This window comes from Oratosquilla oratoria, chromosome 7 (genome assembly GCF_046742065.1).
Source record: "Oratosquilla oratoria isolate Oo_2021 chromosome 7, ASM4674206v1, whole genome shotgun sequence".
NCBI lineage: Eukaryota > Metazoa > Arthropoda > Malacostraca > Stomatopoda > Squillidae > Oratosquilla > Oratosquilla oratoria.
In genome coordinates this window covers 42,729,850-42,747,917 of record NC_134783.1, presented here as the reverse complement: position 1 = coordinate 42,747,917, position 18,068 = coordinate 42,729,850, and the positions used below count along the sequence as shown (strand labels likewise).

The 18,068-nt window shown below is 39.4% G+C and overlaps 1 protein-coding gene across 1 annotated transcript in view; it reads right to left on the bottom strand.

Annotated features, from left to right (window-relative positions):
- Positions 1 to 1,463: 1,463 nt before the first annotated feature.
- LOC143027114 (sialin-like) overlaps positions 1,464 to 18,068 on the bottom strand; it is a 37,559-nt gene continuing 20,954 nt past the window's right edge. Inside the window, exons 2-11 of the mRNA XM_076188124.1 lie at positions 11,793 to 11,923; positions 11,247 to 11,402; positions 10,890 to 10,967; positions 9,361 to 9,516; positions 8,827 to 8,914; positions 8,132 to 8,352; positions 7,122 to 7,271; positions 5,790 to 5,922; positions 4,718 to 4,959; positions 1,464 to 4,269 (exon numbers count right to left, since the gene is read on the bottom strand). Of these exons, the coding sequence (XP_076044239.1) occupies positions 4,093 to 4,269; positions 4,718 to 4,959; positions 5,790 to 5,922; positions 7,122 to 7,271; positions 8,132 to 8,352; positions 8,827 to 8,914; positions 9,361 to 9,516; positions 10,890 to 10,967; positions 11,247 to 11,402; positions 11,793 to 11,923 (1,532 nt within the window). The 3' untranslated portion in view covers positions 1,464 to 4,092. The remainder of the gene's footprint in view (positions 4,270 to 4,717; positions 4,960 to 5,789; positions 5,923 to 7,121; positions 7,272 to 8,131; positions 8,353 to 8,826; positions 8,915 to 9,360; positions 9,517 to 10,889; positions 10,968 to 11,246; positions 11,403 to 11,792; positions 11,924 to 18,068) is intronic.

Here is an 18,068-nt window from a genome sequence, read left to right as displayed (position 1 = left end):
TTCAAAATTCTTGTTGAAAACTGACCGGAAAGATCTGTTCATTATTTCAGCCTAAGCCAGACATCTTCCACTTTTAGCTTTGAGATTCAGTCTGTGTTTCAGTCTATCGTTGACAGATATATAAGTTTAGGTTCGTTTTTGGATTTTCAATGATTACAAGATTGTCAGCCTTTCTTCGGATTCCTAGGCATTTTCTGCCTCTTGTATTCTTCCTTTGTTATGTATATATATATATATATATATTTATATTTATATATATATATATATATATATATATATATATATATATATATATATATATGTATGTATGTATATATTGGAAACTGGTATGTTTAACACATTTGTAAATGTTCACTATAAACCCACTATCGGAGAAATAATGTCGGAAGTACAGGAAAACTGTAGTCCTCTTCAGCAGAAGAGGACTATAGATAGTAGTCGAAATATACAGTTTTCCTGTACTTCCGATATCATTTCTCCGATAGTGGGTTTATGGTGAACATATGTGTGTGTGTGTATATATATATATATATATATATATATATATATATATATGTGTGTGTGTGTGTGTGTGTGTGTGTATATATATATATATATATATACATATATATATATATATATATATATATATATTCTACAGGTGAAAAATGTAATCACACATTTGTCAATCACGTGAAAACCATGTTCCAACATGTTAAACAATTTAAACATTGTTTAGACTGGGACAAAGCTGAGCTTATTTATAAATCCAGATGTGAGTTCAGGAGAAAAATGGTAGAATCTACTATAATTGAATACCAGCCCAATATGAACATTTCAAAGGGGCAATGGTCCCCGGATATAATTTCAGGACTTTTCATCACCAGCCTATTAAAAAGACATTTGCCTCCTGACCTCACATACGGAGTGAGCCGAGGGTAGAGACCTCTCCCAATGTTCCCCTTTCTCATGTCAAGGGTGCTACTTAAGTAGCACTCACTATTCCAATTTGTATCTACTGAAGAGGATTGCAGTTTGCAATCGAAATATATAGATTCCCCGTCTCCAGTCTTTTCTACTCCAACAGTGGTTTTCACGTGATATATATATATATATATATATATATATATATATATATATATATATATACATATATATATATGTTGAGACATTCTGACAGGCATGCTCCGCCTTTGTAATCCTTTGTAATATATATATATATATATATATATATATATATATATATATATATATATATATATATATATATATATACATATATATATCTGACTCTTTTAACTCCCTCACTTCTTTTTTTTTCTAAACTCGCCCTTCATTCGATTATTTTTCTGTAAGAAGACCTATTTCTTATATATAATAGACGGTTATTTTTTAAACGTACCATGCGGCTTAGTGCAGTTAATTAACAATGCCAGAGAATATAGAAAAGTAAGGTAGAAACTGGGTACTGAAATAAAAATACATTTGAGAAATATAAAACAATTTATTCACTCTTGACAACACTGTCCCATCACTTCCCGCCCCAACCCGCCCTGACCAGGGCGCCCCTGATGGTGGGTCGTACGTATACAGGTTCTGGAACGATCAGCAGGACCAATAGAGTCTCGTTCTTTTCCTGCCATGAAGACATATCTAGACAAAGTGATAATCAACGAAATTCTGATAGTATCCACCTAAGTCGGGCCAGTTCTATCCTCTGAATACATTTCTGGGACAATACTTAAGAGTCTGTTACTTTGCTCAGATTTCTTGTGTGTTTTCTTGTTCACATACGATACTTCCAAGAAATTTGTCCCTCCCTCTTTCTTTCGAGTTAAAAAAAACTGTCATTGAGGAACAGTCAATGAGACTTCTCGAGGCTCCTGTCAACGTCTTTTGAATGTCTATTTTGTTAGATAATTTAGATGGGGAAATATTCGGTCATCTTGACACAAGCTTATATTCTGGTTATGTTATCATTCAGGGTAATATGAGCGCAGTCGGCTGCTCAGAGTATCTCTATTGGTCTGTGACCTTTCTCCAGTAATTTCCCCCTTCATCTCCCTCCCTCCCCCCCCTCAGAGTTCCCAAAACTGCTTAACTGTACACATATCTATTTGAAAGCACAAACACACACACACACACATACGTATGGAAAACGGTACCTTATCAATTAAATGACAGTATGGTACAATGCATGATACAGTATCTACCTCAGGTTCTGTCACTTAGTGACGTTCAGTGTCATTCGTGGTGAGGTACGATGACCGACTACACAGTACTATGAAACAGTATGCCCCTATTGTCAGCTACGCATTGCATCTACATATTTCGTTGTCTAATAGTTATTTTTCATCTCAGATAAAATTATATTGATACAACTGCAACAAAATATATATTTGTATATTCTTAATATTTCACGAACCAGATTAAGATGCCCATGACAACAGATTCAAAAGATGGCATGCACTGTCAGATATGTAGCCAGTCTTACAAATTCTTGTGCGTCTGCATTAATGAACAACCGTGATACAGTGATGTGGAATGTTTAATAGACCTTTTATGTCGACCTTCCTCAGCCTTGATCAGACCTCCATACGTGTATCCTTGCGAACCTTCAAAACTGACCAATGTGGTATCAGAATTGTGCAAATATATTTTTTCGTCGTATAGTATTCGGCGTATCTAATTCCCTTATAACTAACGTGAGCTTTGTGCACAAAAATATATTAATGCAACTTCAGTGAAAAATATGTTTGTAAAGTTTGATATGGGATCGGTCAGATTCGTAATGGTAAAACCTGCCTTTTCTTACATCAACCTCTTTCAGTTATTGTTATTTTCATTTCGTATTCACAGCGTCTGCTTCAACATAATATTTATCAACACATGATGAAATTGTACAATCACTGAGCTTTGATCTTGGGTGAATTTCTTATTTCTCGAAACATTTTTTACTGGGCACAGGCTGACCGCCCCCCCCCCCCCAGCCATACATCGGTAACATTTCGGGAATATGCTAAAATAAAAATTGCCTTCTGCCCCTTGATAGCGACAAAAATCGGACGCGTTGCACCAATAAATTCTCAATTTGGTCAACGTCATCTTTTTTCTGGGCGGTGATTGGTCAGCGTAACCATGACGTCAAATCGCTCGACTTGTTGCCGAAAACTGGGACGGTGGGAGGTTGTGGCGTCCCTCATTTAGGCGACTTGTCACTTGTATTACTAAAAAAAGACACCTTTGCTGACTGACTGACTGACTGAAGAATTGGTCCAGTCACAACTGATACTATTTTTTTTTTTTTTTTTAACGGACAAGCATATACGAGTTCTGAGTGTTTGCCTGCTTCAGAACAAACCTGGGTCGGGTTACCCAAAAAATAATACTGTTGCATGCCTAGCCTATGATCTACTGATGCATCGACGAAAATTATTTCGATTTCCTTTCACCCCAAGAGCAAGTACTTGTTGTCTTCACAGCCGCGGGTATAGTGGAGAGTACGATTCACGAAAGAGGGAATAGGCCCAGAGCTAATCATTACATATATGTACGTGTAGTGAAATGCAAGTAATTCCAGTGTACTCGAATTGATTCAAAAGAATCCGGTCTTAGTTTGAACACATTTTCTAGTAACTACATCTACACTGAACTCTCAATTATTGCTAAGTTATTTGGTCGTTCTTGGTTCAAAGTAGATTATCGTTACGTTTTAATTGTGTTCGTATTTGTCATTATTTTTCTTTTTAACTCTGAACACTTTCATGATGAACGCCGTGGTCCTTCAATTCTGAGATTATCGGGTCGTACCGACTGTGATGATCACGTCTGTCTTCAAACCGTATGGCCAACAGTCTCATATATATACATAAACATACATATATACATGTACTCTAATATATATATATATACACATACATGCGCACATTCATCGATACATACGTACACGTATACATATCTGTATACACACAAACTCACACATGCGCACCTATTTACAAGTAATGGAAGGAGAATCTTCCTTTTCTCATTGGTCACGTGTGGTCATGGATGCTCCGTCCAGATTGCCCTTGACATACGAGAGGTCAGGTCAGGTCAACCTAGGTCGGATGTGGTTCAAGCGCTCTTAAGTTCGGTGCTAGTAAGCTTCTGCTCTTCGGGCTCTGATTCCTGGTCGGAAACGCGGGCCCAAGGCTGCACCTCGCCAGAGGCGAAGATGCAGAAGACTGTGGCCTCGAAGGTGAAGATGGCCAGTGCGATATAGAAGATGATCCTCCAAGCCTCGACCGTTTGCTGCAGGGAAGAGACGACAAGGGTCGTTATGAGACATCACCAATTACGACAGGAAAATGAGGAAAGAATGAATAAGCCAAACCACGCAAAAGTTATCTACATTTGACTCAGGCTGACATAAAAGAGATGTATGGGAGTCTGAATAATGAAATAAGAGGACGGGATAACATTGTCGTGATATTTTTACATATTTTAACCTGAAATAGACTGAGTATTGAGAAACTGCATCTCTACAACTTATTCTACTCGATGGTATTTCAGCTTAATTCCATTCTAGAAGTCATTACCTGAGTCATCATTTAGAAGGAAATCAGAAACGAGTAATTTGAACGCCCTCATCAGACATAAACTTCACTAGGGCTGATGCTTATTCTCAACAGTACTGCATAAGCTATTACTATCTACGCTTCTGTTTAATGTCTTGGAAGACGACAGGGTTGGGACTTACGTTTCCTTGAGTAATGTAGCCGACGAAGGAGGGGACGACGATACCAGAGATGCTGGCGACAGTGTTGGCGATTCCCATAAGGGTGCCAGCGTAGGGCGGTGCCACGTCGATGTGGTTAGAAAGGAACCCACAGTAGAGCGCCCCGATGAAGGTCGTGCCAAGAGTTAGGAGGAAAACAGCCACGCTCGAGTTGCAGCCCACATACGACGCCGCCACCAGGCACAGACCCGGAGGGACTGACGCTGCGAAGAAGGATTAGGACATGAGTACTGGAGCCAGAGGGAGGAGGGGGATGATGGGGGGGGGGGGGGTGACACTATGACTTAATTAGTAGGAAATTACATTTAAACCAACTTGGTAGACTGACGAATGAGATCTAGATGGACGTTGATCTTAGAATAGAGATACAGATAGATCACGGGTGAAGGCTGAGAGTTTGAGTCAAGTGCTTTGGATGCGTGTTGTTTGGAATGGTTAATAGGAGATGTTGACGGATGTGGTGTCCTCGAAGGAAAAGAGAGAGAGAGAGAGAGAGAGAGAGAGAGAGAGAGAGAGAGAGAGAGAGAGAGAGAGAGAGAGAGAGAGAGAGAGAGAGAGAGAGAGAGAGAGAGAGAGAGAGAGACCTAGACCAAAATGCTTTGGTCATGACTTTCTCTTGTGGCAGCTAGATGTGGCATCACCACTGAGACATGGGTGAAGACCAAAGCATTCCGTTCAGTCTCTCCATATTTTCAGAACATCGTATAATCGGTTATCAAAGTCTGGTAACTTTTCTTGGAATAAGCCACGAAGATGGAAGAGAGGACCCTGCCTGTAGGCTTAAATTAAGAATGTACCTCATAAAATATCTCAACCACGAGGCGAGGGAAGGTTCTTTTCTCCTAAACTCAAGTCTGTGGATTTTATACACTCTACTCCTAACTCTGCCATAGGGGAATGGCATCTATATCCCATGCCGGTCCCAAGCCCGGATAAAAGAGGAGGGTTGTCATGACAGGCCTAGCTAGCCGGTGACGTAAAAAGACCTATTTGCTTGAGAAACTCAAGGGACAGCCTCGGAACCAGGACTCACCAATGAAAGTGGAGACTTTCCTGGCAGTGGTGGTGGAGATGACGCCCCTAGCACGCATCTCGTCAATCGCGTAGGAGTAGGTCATGGCAAAAATCCACATGCACAAAAAGGGTACTGCCGACAGCACTGCATTCTGTAAACCAAGCAGGGTTGGTCAGAGTTCAAGTGTTCCATGTCCTCAGCTCCCAAATGGTACTTAAATAATGATGGTATGTATCTAAACAAGTTTTATCGAGTAACACTGGTAGATAAATAAATCAAGTACATATCTTTTTATAAAACTATTTCATAAACTAATAATTATTCAAGTTTTCTATCAGTGATTCACATGTTTTCTTCAAAACTTTATATCAAAATCATACCAGAATGAAAGATGCATTAGGGAAAAACCAGCGTTTATGGCATGAGAGGATTCTTTTGACAAAGAGCAAGATGTCAACCCTAAGAGGTTGTTACGTTAAGTTGAGTGAAGGTAAAATTTCACGGGGAATTGAACGAGACTCATTCTTAAGATGGCTTTTCTGGTAAAATTTTGGCAGTGATGAAAATGGGTTTCAAGGATTAAGTATACGCTAAGTCTGTATCCAGGATTCCATTCCTGGAAACCAAAAATCCCCAACAGTACAAAGATTAAACATAGAAAAATGGAGGTTAGGAAGGAGGTATACACCACAGCACCTCGAATCCAACAATCTCAAAATTTTTACTTTTTGGGCGCTCAAGGCACGGGGGGGGGGGGCATGGTCCCCAAAGTTTTTTTTTTTTTTTTTTTTTTTAATAAGAGGACTTTCATTTTTTTTTTTTTTTTTCTAGACAAGATTTTTTTGGGGGCCATGGCCTGCTATTACAAATTATATATTTCTATACAATGTGAGGAATTTAAATATATATAAAAAAAGCACATGACTGTCCTGGCAGAAGAATTTTTTTAATTGATTACGTCGACTATAAAGCGAAAGGTTTCTCTTTATCAATGGCCTATTTATTATTTTATTAATTTGTTATTATATATACATATATATATATATATATATATATATATATATATGTATATATATATATATATATATATATATATATATATATATATAGGGGTGGGCTTTGGGAGAAAAATGAAGGGAACCCACATAAATGTTGAGAATTCATGAAAGGGAAGGGGGAATTAAGTGAACAGGTTGAGAGCCATTGGTTTGGACTGATCGAGCGTGAGTACCGGAAAAAAGGAGTGAAGGATTGAGGAGCGGATTGGTTGAGGTTCTTTTAGGATACGAAAAGATCTCTTCTAAAAGGAGTCAATTTTACTGTCGTGACGAAGTGGTAGATGACCCTTACCGACTGGAGGTCGAACTTTAGGATGTAGCGCATGTAGGTGGGCAGCTTGACGAGGAGGACGTACCAGCCGAAGTCGTTGCAGGACTGGGCGATGATGATGGCCAGAACTGGGAGAGACGTGAAGAGGCTTCGCCAAGGCACGTTCCCTTTCTGCGAAAGAGGGATGTCGAAAGAGTTAAACACACATGGGCACTGGCAGTCATGGCACGGAGGGTTCCACTATTCCACTTTGATTTTACTATGTTAATGTGAATAGTATAATTATATCTACTACTACTACTACTACTACTACTACCACCACCACCACCACCACCACCACCACTACTACTACTACTACTACTACTACTACCACCACCACTATTTTTACTACTACTACTACTACCACCACCACCACCACTGCTGCTGTTACTACTACTACTACCACCACCACCACTACTGCTGCTGTTACTACTACTACTACTACTACTACTACTACTACTACTACTACTACTACTACTACTACTACTACTACTACTACTACTACTACTTTCTTTGTGTAACTGTGTGCTGAAAGCAGTCAGTATCTCTCTCCCACAAACACAGTTCTTATTGCTGAATTTAGTTGACAAGAACTTTTTTTAAGACATTAGAGGGAAAAACTTATCTCCCAAGTTAGCGAACGACCAAAACATTCCCCAAAGCCTGTAGGTGAATGGAACTATTGTTGCTAATTAACAGTGATACATAACCACAGAACTTCGAGTGATGAGACCAAGTTGATGTTTTTATGAAGGCATGTTATTGCTCATGTATTCGCCTGAGAGGCTTTTACAGGACTGAAGAAGAATGAACGCAGTTGCCAACTGTTGCATCATTTATCCCGTTTTCTAACTCGAGGTCAGTTAACCTTGTTCTCCTTGATGAACATTCTGAGTGACGTCTACCTTTCCCTTCCTTTTTTGACCATTCCTACCCTGACCCGCCGACATGCACTGAGCTGCTCTAGATCCAAGACGACACGATCTTCTTACCTGTTGGTGCGAGCTCTTCGTGCCGACAGAATCCTGGATGAGCTGGCGTTCCTTGGGGCAGATCCAAGGGTGGTCGGCCGGGCTATCGAAGGCGAGGAAGAACCAGAGGATGTACCAGACTAGTGAGAGACCTCCTTGCAGGTAGAAGATGCTCTCCCAGTTCCAATTGGCAGCCAGGAACCCGGAGAAGGGCATGGCCACCAAGGTACCCAGCGACATGCCTGGGGACACAGAAAAGAGGACGAGGGCGTAAGTTGGTTGATGATAGATTGTTACACTGTACTGTGGACAGTTCGTGTTTGCATGCATATCCTAGTATTCTTCTTCACAGAATTATATTTTGCATCTGCTAAAAACAAAAGTGTGATGCTTTGTGGAATTGTGAAAGCGTAAAAATTGTTTGTTCACCTCCCCACAACTGAAGTCACCCGTCAGGGCTACATTGTATATATATATTTTTTTTATTCGATGATTTCCCATCGATTGTCTTTAACAACAATTCTTGATATCTAATCTTACCTAATGTTCTTGTTTGTTTATATATATATATATATATATATATATATGTGTGTGTGTGTGTGTGTGTGTGTGTGTGTGTGTGTGTGTGTGTGTGTGTGTGTGTGTGTGTGTGTGTGTGTGTGTGTGTGTGTGTGTGTGTGCGTGCTTTTGAGTGTTCCAAAGGGTTCTTTGCTCACCTGCATAAATAGTGGAGGCGATCTTGCTCCGCTCGTGGAAGGGAGCCCAGCAGGCTATGAGGACGTGCATCGCCGGGAGAGTTAAGCCCTGACGGAGGAAGAACATTTGTCAGAAGAGGTTAGGTTAGGTCATAGATCTGAGACGACAAAACCATGACACGAAACTTTTCCTTTTTTCTTGAATGTTGATGTCATTACATGACTACACTACGGCGAAGGGGAAAAGAAACGTGATACTTTTTACATATGTGCACACAAGCGTACACGCACTCACGCACACACACACACATACACACACACACACACACACACACACACACACACACACACACACATTTGTACTGCATATTACAGCAGTTTAGATCTGTTGACAGGAGAGGAAACCAATCAACAAAGACGGAGAGAGAGAGAGAGAGAGAGAGAGAGAGAGAGAGAGAGAGAGAGATAGATAGATAGATAGATAGATAGAGAGAGAGAGAGAGAGAGAGAGAGAGAGAGAGAGAGAGAGAGAGAGAGAGAGAGAGAGAGACTCACCGCTCCTATGCCCATGCCGATGCGCATGACGACGAGTCCCGCCGGGGAGGCCTTGGCGGCCACGGGGGAGAGGAGGGCCAGCAGGGAGTTGATGAGGACGCCAACGCCGAAGAGGTGCTTGGCGCTGTAACGCTCGGCCACCCAGCCGCCCGGGATCTGTGTGTGCGGGACGAAAGGACGACAAGACTCAGTTATTGATACTGGATACATACATACATACATACATACATACATACATACATACATACATATATATATATATATATATATATATATATATATGTATATATAAATGTATATATATATATATATATATATATATACTGTATATATGTATGCATTTATGTATATCACATTCTAGCTATATTTTCAGGATCTTGGTCAGTTTATGACAGATATAGATAAAAAGAGAGAGAGAGAGAGAGAGAGGAAGAGAGGGAGAGAAGGAGAGATGTACAGGAGCCTCGGGACATCTTGAGAACCCTTTGGAAGTACTTTTTTAATCAAGTCTCGAGATTCTATTCAGGTGAGAATTAAACTCACATATCTTGTAGATATTGTTTTGACAGACGAATCTAATTAGCTGAAGGGAATCCCCTCTGACTTAGATTTTTTTTTTTTTTTTTTTTTTTTTTTGCCAGACAATCCTACGTAGTTTGGAAAAACCCTTGCAAATTGTGACGAGTTAATGATATTGTGACTGCCACGGTTGATTTGATTTATTCTGGTTGTTTTCAGAGGATTTTATTCAGATGAAGGAATCCTTCGGGATTTAAGGGTTACTTTGATGTGACCTTGAAGGAGGAGGAAGAGGAGGAGGAGGAAGAGGAGGAGGAGGAGGAGGAGGAGTCCCGCTAAGGTTGATTGAGACGGGCGGGTAGGTCCCGTAGACTGTATATATGTTGAATCCTAATCTGATCGTACGGTAGTGAAATTAAGAATCCTAATCCAGGAGGAGCGTAGGTGTGGCAAAAAAACAGTTAACTACCTTTACCTCTTGCTCTTGTACTGTTGGGACAGGTAACAGCCACTATTGGGAATCGGAGAGAAGTGCGGGATTCGAACCCACAACTAAGAGAATGTTAGCCCAGCACGCTTCCGATGACGCCACTAGCCGAAACTGATCGGGTCGTAAATAGGTTAGCTAGTCAACCGTGAATGCCCACTGCAGGATCTCCGAACTATCCATACCGGGATGTTATGGCCAGTGTACCTCTGCAGTGGGCGTGGCGTTGGTAAGGACACTGATGGTACTGACAACGATTTCGATGATGATGGTGGGGCTGGGGGGGTGTGGGGGTCGAGATGAAGGACGATGTTGCCTGGAGGTGTTATTACACTGGGGTATTTTTTCTCCGACTACTGGAGTATATTTGGAGTCCACAGCTTCTGGGAAGGAATCTGATGTACTGGAGGAAAATAGATTTTCTCCGGGATATCAAATGATATTCTATGTGGACGATAACGCCGATTAGTCGGAGGTTGGAGGAAAAATAGCCCAGTGTGATAACCCCTTGACGGTGACTCACCTGGGACACGATGTAGCCGTAGAAGTAGGCGGCCAGCACGAGGCCCTGCATCGTCTCGTCCCACACGAAGGGTCCATCCTATCCGGAGAAGGCAGAGGCGGTGGAAAGAAGGAAGAGGGAAGGATTAACACACGATAGTTGATATTGTATTAAAAAAGATCTATAACACTGGGCAAATATGGATAATAAATAAGACAGAATATGAGGAGTGAAACAATAAAACATACAAACAAACTAATAGAACAAATGTAGAATAGATGTAAAGACTGCATCCACATTTTACGAAATCAGAACTGCTACGCGTGCCAAAGGAGAACCATCAAAATTCTCTTCCCTTTTGGGTCTAGGAGGACTCACCATCAGGTCCTCCTCCTTTAGCTCAGCGCCGCAGTGCATGACCGTGGCCTTCGAGGACGGCGAGGATATGGAAGACGTAGTATTATCCGGGTTGAGGACGACCTGGGTTGTTTCCCGATCTCCGTAACTGAGTTCGGCCACTGCGGTGTGGTTCACCTGGAGGAGGAAGACGTGGTGAGCAAAAAACTTCTTGAAGGAGGTGGTGGGTGAGGAACTCTTGGGGTTAATATGGCACTCAACTATAATCTCAGAAGTGGAATTCAGTGCTTTGTATCCTTTCTGGCAGTGTGGGCACTGCGTAAACTGTTAATAAGGTGCATTGTAAAACTACTATTCTATCTAATTCCATGAAATATATATATATATATATATATATATATATATATATATATATATATATACATATATATATACATATATACATATATATGTATATACATATATATATGTATATACATATATATATATATATATATATATAGTCGTTGTATAGCTGTTCAAGATTCGTTTAAGACAAATTAGATATATAAGAAACTACAAACTTACCATGGCGATGATGGCGACGCTAAGGTTACTACGGAGGCCATAAATGATCATGAATCCGACAGAGCCCAGAAGGGACATGATCCACCTTTGCGGGAGCATCGGCGTCTCTCCACAGCAGGTGGTTCCTCCTCCTGAAGAAGGCAAATAAGAAAAAGAAAAGTTATGTAAAGCGCGGGCGGCCCACGGGCTGGTTGAGCTCTATGCGAAGGACACACTTGTCATGAGACTGTGTTTGTTAAGTGCAACAAGTAGGACTTGACTCGAGAAGGTTCCGCCCACTGGGTTCTTTTGAGAGAATTCAGCTTGAACCTTCTGATAAATTGCCCTGCCTCTCCTTCCCCTGCCTCAATTACCTTGTCTTGTCTCAATTACCTTGTCTTGTCTCAATTACCTTGCTTTGTGTCTTGCCTTTCCTTACCTTGCTCCAGTTACTTTGCTTTGTCTTGCTTTTCTTTGCCTTGCCCTAATTACCTTGCCTTGTCTTGCCTTTCCTTGCTTTGCCCTAGTTACCCTGCCTTCACCTTATTATGCCTTGTCTCGCCTTGTATTACCTTACTTTAGTTGTCTTGTCTTATCTTGCCTTAGTCTTCCCTCTCTTACCTTACCATGCTTTACCTTGCCTTTCCTTGCTAGATTTTGGGAAAGGTTAGACGGCACAGAAGCACAACAGCAAATCAGTGTTCTTTGTTGAAGAGAAAATGGGAAGGGAGGGAGGGAGGGACCCGTGCATATTTCGAGAAAACTGAATGAACAAATTTAAAGAGAAATTCGACTTTTCGAACCCTCCCGCCCACTCTCATTCTCTCTCTCTCTCTCTCTCTCTCTCTCTCTCTCTCTCTCTCTCTCTCTCTCTCTCTCTCTCTCTCTCTTTCTCTCGTGGCCACTCTCTTCCTTAGTAAAAGACACTTTTTCTTTTACCTCGAGTGCCGACTCACTATTTCATTCGTCTTTGCGACGTTGGCACTCGGAAGCGAGAGGGTTGATCAATCGCGGCACGGGGCGGAATGTCGAGTTGGCATAGGCACAGGAAGCTGCTGGGCCAGTGGCCAGGTCGAAGGCGGAGGGAGGAGAGAAGTAGGAGGCACGGGGGGGGGGACGCTGGGAGGACGCTGGGGGGGGATACAAACTGATTGACTGACCGGTATTAACCAGTTTTCCACATGTATTTGAAGGTGTCCTCTTTTTCAGCATTATAGCCTCGTTGTTGGCCAAAAGGTCTACGCTGGGTTGTACAGTCACCCGCAGTTTTAAGAGATCTGGTAACAGACGTTGATCTCTGGTCGTAGACTTCCGAGGCTTTTACGACCTATCACCGAGGTCGTAAATGCACTACATAAAGTGATGAGCTTTTTGAAGAAGGCGTCAGATGTTGTAGTACTTGTAAGTGAGACCTATCGTGTATAATGTACCTTAGGGTCCGACTAAGCTTAGGTCTTGTTAAGGAGCGAATCTTGGAGAGACTGACTTGTAGAACTCTCGAAAGAAGCTTGGATTTTTTTTTTTTTTTTTTTTTTTTTGTAATTAATAAGAAGTAATTATGAAATGAAACACGTCACAGCTCCATTATTGATGACAACAGCCGTGTGGTGAGGTTGGAGAGGGCGACTTTCAAACTTAAAAAAATTCGTAATACTGACGTTGCAAAGACGAAGAGGAAGAGGTCGAGGAAGAAAAAGAGGATGAAGGAGAGAATGAACATAAGAAGAAAGAAGAAGGCGAGAAGAAGAGAAGGGAAAAGAGGAAGAGGAAGATGGAAAACGCGAAGAAAGTAAAGAGGAAGACAAAGAAAACCACAGAAGAGGCATATAAGAAGATATTAAAAGAAGAAGAAGAAGTCGAGGACAAAGATAATGGGGACGAAGGAAAAGAAAGAGAAAGAAAAAGAAAAAGTACTAAAAAGGAGAAGGAGGAGAGTAATACAATGAAGAGGACAATAAAGAATAAGACCACGGAGACAAAGAAAATGACGAAGAAGAGGAAGAGGAGGAAGAAGAGGATGGAGTACAAGAGTAAGAAGAAAAAAAACGGAGGAAAAGAAAGGAGGAGGAGGAGGAGGAGGAGGTGAATGAGGAGATATAAGAAGAATAAGAAGAAACGAAGAAAAAGAAAACGGAGATGGAGAAGAAAGAGAAGAAGAAGGAAGAGGAGGAGGAGGAGGAGGAAAAAAGGAAAAATAATGAGAAGACAAAGAAGAAAGAGTCGAAGACAACAAATGTGAATACGATAAGGGAGACAATGATCAAGAAGACGAAGAAAACAAAGAAGAGGACGAAGAAGAAGAGGCAGAGGAAGATGAAGAAAACGAAGAAAAATATAGAAAAAAAATTAAGAAAAGACAAAGAAGAAAACAAAGAATTAAGCAAAGAAGGAGAGGGAGAAGACAAAGACACAAAACTATAAAGCAAAGAAGAAAACGGGGAAGTAAAGGAAAAAGAACAAGAACAAAAACAAGAACAAGAACATGAGCAAGAAAAAAGAAAAAAGGAAAACAAGAATACGAGGAAGAAGGAAAGGAAGAAGCAAAGGAAGAAAAGAGCCGGGTTTCCCTACATGGAGGCCAGTACCAGTAACCCCCGCCGCCTCACAATGCGGTTAGCCAACCAGCCAGCCCATCTTGCGAGGCAGCGGGATCCAACCGGATTTAACCAGTTCCTTCCGGATTAGGCGTGTGCACTCGCTCTCACACACATACAAGTGCGCTGAGACAAACGTACATGTGCGCGCGCACACGTACATATGCGCGTGGACGCTTTGTATGTATGCATGTGTGTATATATGCGTGTATGTATGTATGTATGTATGTATGTATGTACATTTATGTATGTATGTGTGCACATGTATGTACATTTATGTATGTATGTATGCATATATGCATGAATGCATGTATGTGTGTATGTATGTATGTATGCATGTATGTATGTATGTGTGTGCTTATATATGTATGAACATGTGTGTATGTACGTATGTATGTATGTATCTATGAATGCAGGTATGTGTGTATGTATGTATGTATGTATGTATGTATGTATGTATGTATGTATGTATGTATGTATATATGTATGTATGTATATACAGTATGCGTGTGCATATGAATGTATGTATGTATGTATGTATGCATGTATGTATGTATGTATGCATGTACAGTGTGTGTGTGCATATGAATGTATGTATATATATATATGTATGTATATATGTATGTATGTATGTGTATGTGTATGTATATGTATGTATGTATGTATGTATGTACGTACACACGCAGTACAAAAAAAAACTACTTGTAGAAAGTAGATAGAAACATATGGAGCGAATTTTATATATATTCCGGTCCCCACAGGTCGCATGACTAAGCTGACAGCCAGTTGAAGCTATGACAGTTTTTTTTCGGTATTATCTTGTTGAGGAACACTCCTTGTTGATGGAAACTATCCACTGGGGTTATGGCAAATTAAAATAATTTGTTTACGAAATAAACAATGATTCGTTTTCTCTTTTTATTAAATTAGATTTGTATATTATGGTAGTTTTATCCCAAACATTGGATTATTTTACAATCATTATAGATATTTTTTTCACTGCAATTAAAAGTGGTGGAATTAGTCTGTGTGTACTTAACAATCCTTTTCTGATCCATTAACCTTTTCGTGAATGTTTAGTAGATTTCTTAATAGCTTTGAACTTCATCTCAATGTAGCACTTAAAAAGACTAATACTATTAAGAGCCTCTTTATACAAAAGAATCCCAGTTGACAACTTAAGAGTAAATGTTAAAAATGCTACATTGCCCAGACAGGTAAAAATTTAAGGAATAGTTTAATTCAACATGAGTATAAGAATATATCGCATTCGTACTAATACCAATTATGAATTTATGTAAGTTGGATAAATCTGCGGAAATATTGCCATTGCATCACGTGAAACGTGCACTAGAATTTGAATTATAAAAGGGAACACTAAAATATTTGTAATATTAAAGATTTTTTTTTAAGTGTGAGATTTAATCTTATGAGCTTTTGTCGCGATAAAATATCATAATCCATTTGGCAAAGATAAATCTTATCGCACTATTTATAGAAGCTCTGTACAAGCTTGATTATGACATACATCTTTTAGATAAACATTTACAAGTTATTTGCACATGTTATTAAAATATCTAAGGATAGGTTTGATGATTTGACATTTCCTCTCCATGTTTATCAAATGGCACTTTGATTGTCTTAGTGAAGTAACATATATGTATATACAGTAGATGTACATGTATATATATATATATATATGAATATATATATATATATATATATATATATATATATATATATATATATATATATATATATATATATACTTATACAGTATGAAGCCATTACTTCTCAGACATGGTACATGTATATGTGCACATGCATTTATATTAGTTTTAAGTCTGCAGCATGACCAGAATAGGTCTCAAAGAAGACCAGTTTATCTGCCAGAATGGCAAAACAGGCATGGATGACGTCAATCGCCTCCCCACCCCACCCACTCCTCCCCCACCTCCTGTTACCTCCAGACCCTCCATAGGTACAGAGGGATGATGTGGAGGGGTGGAGGAGGAGGAAGTGGAGTGGGTTTGGGTCCCTCGGACAAAGTTTGACAACGTCCGCTATCTTGACTTGGTTTTGCTTGGATGCATTTTCCAACCGCCCGCCTTCCCTCTTCCACACTCGTTCAATCACTCGATCATTCTCTTTCGCTGTTTCTGTTTCGTCTCTTTCTCTCTCTCTCTCTCTGTCTGTCTCACGCACGCGCGCACACACACACACACACACACGGCTCGGTGGCGGATTGGTAAAGCACTGGCCTCACAAGCCAGAGAATCGGGGTTCGATTCCCCGGCCGGGCGGAGATAAGTTGGGTTTGTCTCCTTTCACGTGTAGCCCCTGTTCACCTAGCAGTGAGTAGGTACGGGACGTTAGTCAAGGAGTTGTGACCTTGCTGTCCCGGTGTGTGGTGTGTGAGTGGTCTCAGACCTACCCAGAGATCGGCAAATAATGAGCTCTGAGCTCACTGCCGTAGGGTGGTGTCTGGCTGTCTCGACAGAGACTGCAGCAGATCCGAGGTGAATACACACACACACACACACACACGTGCATTCGTCCTAAGTAGGCACGAAATCTCTCAGTTGGAGGGAAAGAAGAAAACACCCAAGAAATGATAGGTTCAGCACAATAAGAAACTCCTCGGACGCGTGTACTTGATATTGTTGAAATAATATAAAACTGATAAAAAATAAATGAAAGTGGAACTGCATATGTCGAGGTCGAAAGGTCGAGTGACATTGACGAACAGTGAAATGACGGTGCTTGACTCAAGAACTTATTACGAAAATATAAATAAAATTGAAAATGTGGATAGGTAACATATTTATAATAACGATAATAATATATAATAATATATAATAATAATGATAATAATATATAGTAATAATAATAATAATAATAATAATAATAATGATGATGATGATGATGATGATGATGATGATGATGATGATGATGATGATGATGATGATGATGATGATGATGATGATGATGATGATGATGATGATGATAATAATAATAATGATGATAATAATAATGATAATAATGATAATAATAATAATGATAATGATAATAGTAATGATAATGGTAATAATAATAATAATAATAATAATAATGAGAATGAGAATGATAATAATAATAATAATAATAATAATAATAACAATAATAATAATAATGACAATAATAGTAATGATGATAATAATAATAGTAATTATAACAATAACAATAATAATAATAATAATAATTATAATAATTATAATAATAATAATAATAATAATAATAATAATAATAATAATAATAATAATAATAATAATAATAATAATAATAATAATAATAATAATAATAATAATAATAATAATAATGATAATGATGATGATAATAATAATGATAATAATAGTAATAATAATAATAATAATAATAATAATAATAATAATAATAATAATAATAATAATAATAATAATAATAATAATGATAATAACAATGATAATGACAATAATAGATAAAAATGACAAAATGAATCGTTGAAAAGCCTCTTGCTACCTAGAGAATATTACTTATATGGACAGAATAGGCTGGCTGGCGGCATCCGCTTTAAAAGGGAAAGTGCATTTTGGCACGAAATGGGACTAGAGTTTGTTTGGTTTCTAATAACACCGATACACCGTGCAACAGCACGCGCGTACACTCAAGCTGAACGAAACGTCCC